The 2,500-nt window shown below is 49.5% G+C and overlaps 1 protein-coding gene across 1 annotated transcript in view; it reads right to left on the reverse strand.

The window, feature by feature from the left end:
• The window catches only part of LOC137866600 (integrin alpha-6-like), a 10,149-nt gene that overhangs the window by 255 nt on the left and 7,394 nt on the right, over positions 1-2,500 (reverse strand). Inside the window, 11 exon segments of the mRNA XM_068702611.1 lie at positions 3-156; positions 276-392; positions 533-678; positions 764-821; positions 823-916; positions 1,014-1,075; positions 1,188-1,292; positions 1,386-1,501; positions 1,935-2,029; positions 2,132-2,325; positions 2,443-2,500. The exon segment at positions 2,443-2,500 is cut by the window's right edge and continues 150 nt beyond it. Of these exon segments, the coding sequence (XP_068558712.1) occupies positions 3-156; positions 276-392; positions 533-678; positions 764-821; positions 823-916; positions 1,014-1,075; positions 1,188-1,292; positions 1,386-1,501; positions 1,935-2,029; positions 2,132-2,325; positions 2,443-2,500 (1,199 nt within the window).

Here is a 2,500-nt window from a genome sequence, read left to right on the forward strand (position 1 = left end):
ACAGGTGCAGCGCGGAAAGTAGAGTAGGTAAGGAAACGTGGGAAGGAGGCGGTCACAGAGGCTTCGTATGCATCGTCTCCTTTTGGATTGGACACTTTGACCTCCAAGGCGATGTCCTTCTGGTCACTGAGCGTGATCACCGGCACGTTGCCCACCCTTTAGACACACACACACACACACACACACAAGTTATGGGCTCGTATGCGACTGAAGAAATAAACACGACGCTCTTGATAAAAACAGGTGTGTGTGTGTGTGTGTGTGTATCCTCTCACAGTTTTAATGGAGTGAACGAGTCTTCGTCAGTTGCCATGTGGCCGTAGCGATATTTCAACTGCAATTTGCTCTGACAAACGTTGTCGCTGCCACACCCTTCCTTCAGGAAAATGCACCTACGATCGCATTCACACACACACACACACACACACACACACACACACACACACATGCGCAAAATAAAGATTACGTAGATACAGCGGGAACATCAAATCGACTACATGGCTATATGTAATCCATCTTTCATGCGCAAAGCACCTGTGATCGACCCGGCAAAAGCTCATTGGGGTCCAGGACGGGTAGAACTTGAGAAGCTGAGCTCTGTCTGCGTTTACGTTTGCCGCCCTCAATGCTCGTCGTCACTTCGACGCCGATCCCTTGCAGCTTGTCTTGAATATTTTCCTGTGGAACGACACGTTACTCGCCACCCACAATGCACTTTGATTGAAGAGAGGAGAAGGAACGTTTCCCCAGAGAGAGCTACTACCTGTATGGTAAGCCGACGCTCAATGCACTTTTTCTTTCCTTTGGTGTCCATGATGATTCCCTTTGGACTGGTGGGAGTTTTCAGAGAAGGTCGCCCTGGGTTTAAGACCTTTCTCCACATGGTCGGCGTCTGCCTCGAGGGAGTACGCCACGGCTAGACGGGGACAGGGACAAGAGGAGGGTAAAGAATGACGTATGGTGTCTCCCCGTTTGATCTCTGATGATGAGAAGCGAAGAACACTATGACTTACTCAGACTGGGAGAATAGTCCTTGGGGTTGGCGGTGTAGGTGAAGCATACCTCAACCGTCAAGCTGGGGACACAATGCAGCGTATTGACAATCAGACACGGTATCGGCGTAGCGTTTAATAGTCTGTCCTCACAAGTTAATCGAAGAACCTACAGGAAAAAAAAGATAAACAAACCAGACTTGGCTGCCACAGTTCTTGTTGGTGAGGTCGATTTCCTTTGGCGTGAAGTTGATCTCCTTCGTGATGGTGATAACCGGACGGGCTCTGGGGAGAACAGAACTCGAGTCAGCGGGAAAAAAAAACAACCGCTGACTATAACCCCAGTGAGGGACGTACAGTGAGAACAACGTGTCTGTTCATTCACCTGAAGACAAGACGGAGTCAGAGAGCGACCCCACAGCCAAGTCAGGGTAGGCGTTCATATCCAGGTCCATGTTTCCTGCCAAAGAGTAGCCGAACATCCTCACCCCCGAAGGAGCGGACAAGCGCTGCAGCAAAACGAAACACACATTTTTGAATACAGCCAATTACTGTAGAGTTATGTATTCAAGAAAATTTGAGCGTCCGATCAAAAAAAACAACAATTGCGACAACCTGGCAAAAGGAGCATACTGAGTCACACATTTTACCGACATTCCTTTTATTTAGAAGCTTTTAGTGCTCAAGCGTGATGACTTTTAGCTTGTGTGTGTGGGTGACCGTGGCTAAGTGGAGAGCAGGGCCGCCTTTCAATCAGAGGGTCGGCGGTTCGATCCCCATCTCCAGCTAGTCTCATGTCAATGTGTCCTTGAGCAAGACGCTTAACCCCAAAATGTCTCCCGTAGCTGCGTCTACGGTAGCTAGACACTGAATTGTAAGTCGCTTTGGATAAAAGCGTCTGCTAAATGACCGTAATGTAATGTGTACCGGTTTATTTCGTACCTGCGTTTCTTTTTTAAAGCTGGGATGCTTGGCTCCGTGGTAGATGAATACAGCCCCTGCCCCGTCATCGACGTAAGGAGCTCCTACTGCAAAATCTGAATCGCAAGAACGACACCAGTGCGGTTATGCGGGAACATGTAAGAAAGACCAGCCGACAGTAGCGTACATGTGCGCGCACAAACACATTGCAGCCTTACCGTGGTAATTATCCTGGTTGATGTCCCCTAGGTTTTCCACAGCCAGGCCAAACATGGAGTCCTGAGGTCCTTCTATTTTGATGGGGGTGACTTCGTTCCACTTTCCGGCTTTGTTGACATAGACATAGACGGCGCCTCCTATTGTCTTGTCTTTCACAAAGTACTGAGGCGCTCCCACCACTATGTCCAGCCAACTAACAAAACAAGGGCATTATCTGTTAGTGAGCGCGCAGAAATAGAGGTCGCTCTTTTCCAAAACCAGAAGTTACCGGTGTGCGTGCGGCGGGCTTCGTCGCCCTGCGCGAACTCACCCGTCCTTATTGAGATCCAGCACGGTGACGTCGTAGCCGAAAGACGAGGCCAGCCCTT

Source organism: Cebidichthys violaceus, unplaced genomic scaffold, assembly GCF_023349555.1.
Source record: "Cebidichthys violaceus isolate CVI_PGR_0920_01 unplaced genomic scaffold, fCebVio1.0.p SCAF_87, whole genome shotgun sequence".
NCBI lineage: Eukaryota > Metazoa > Chordata > Actinopteri > Perciformes > Stichaeidae > Cebidichthys > Cebidichthys violaceus.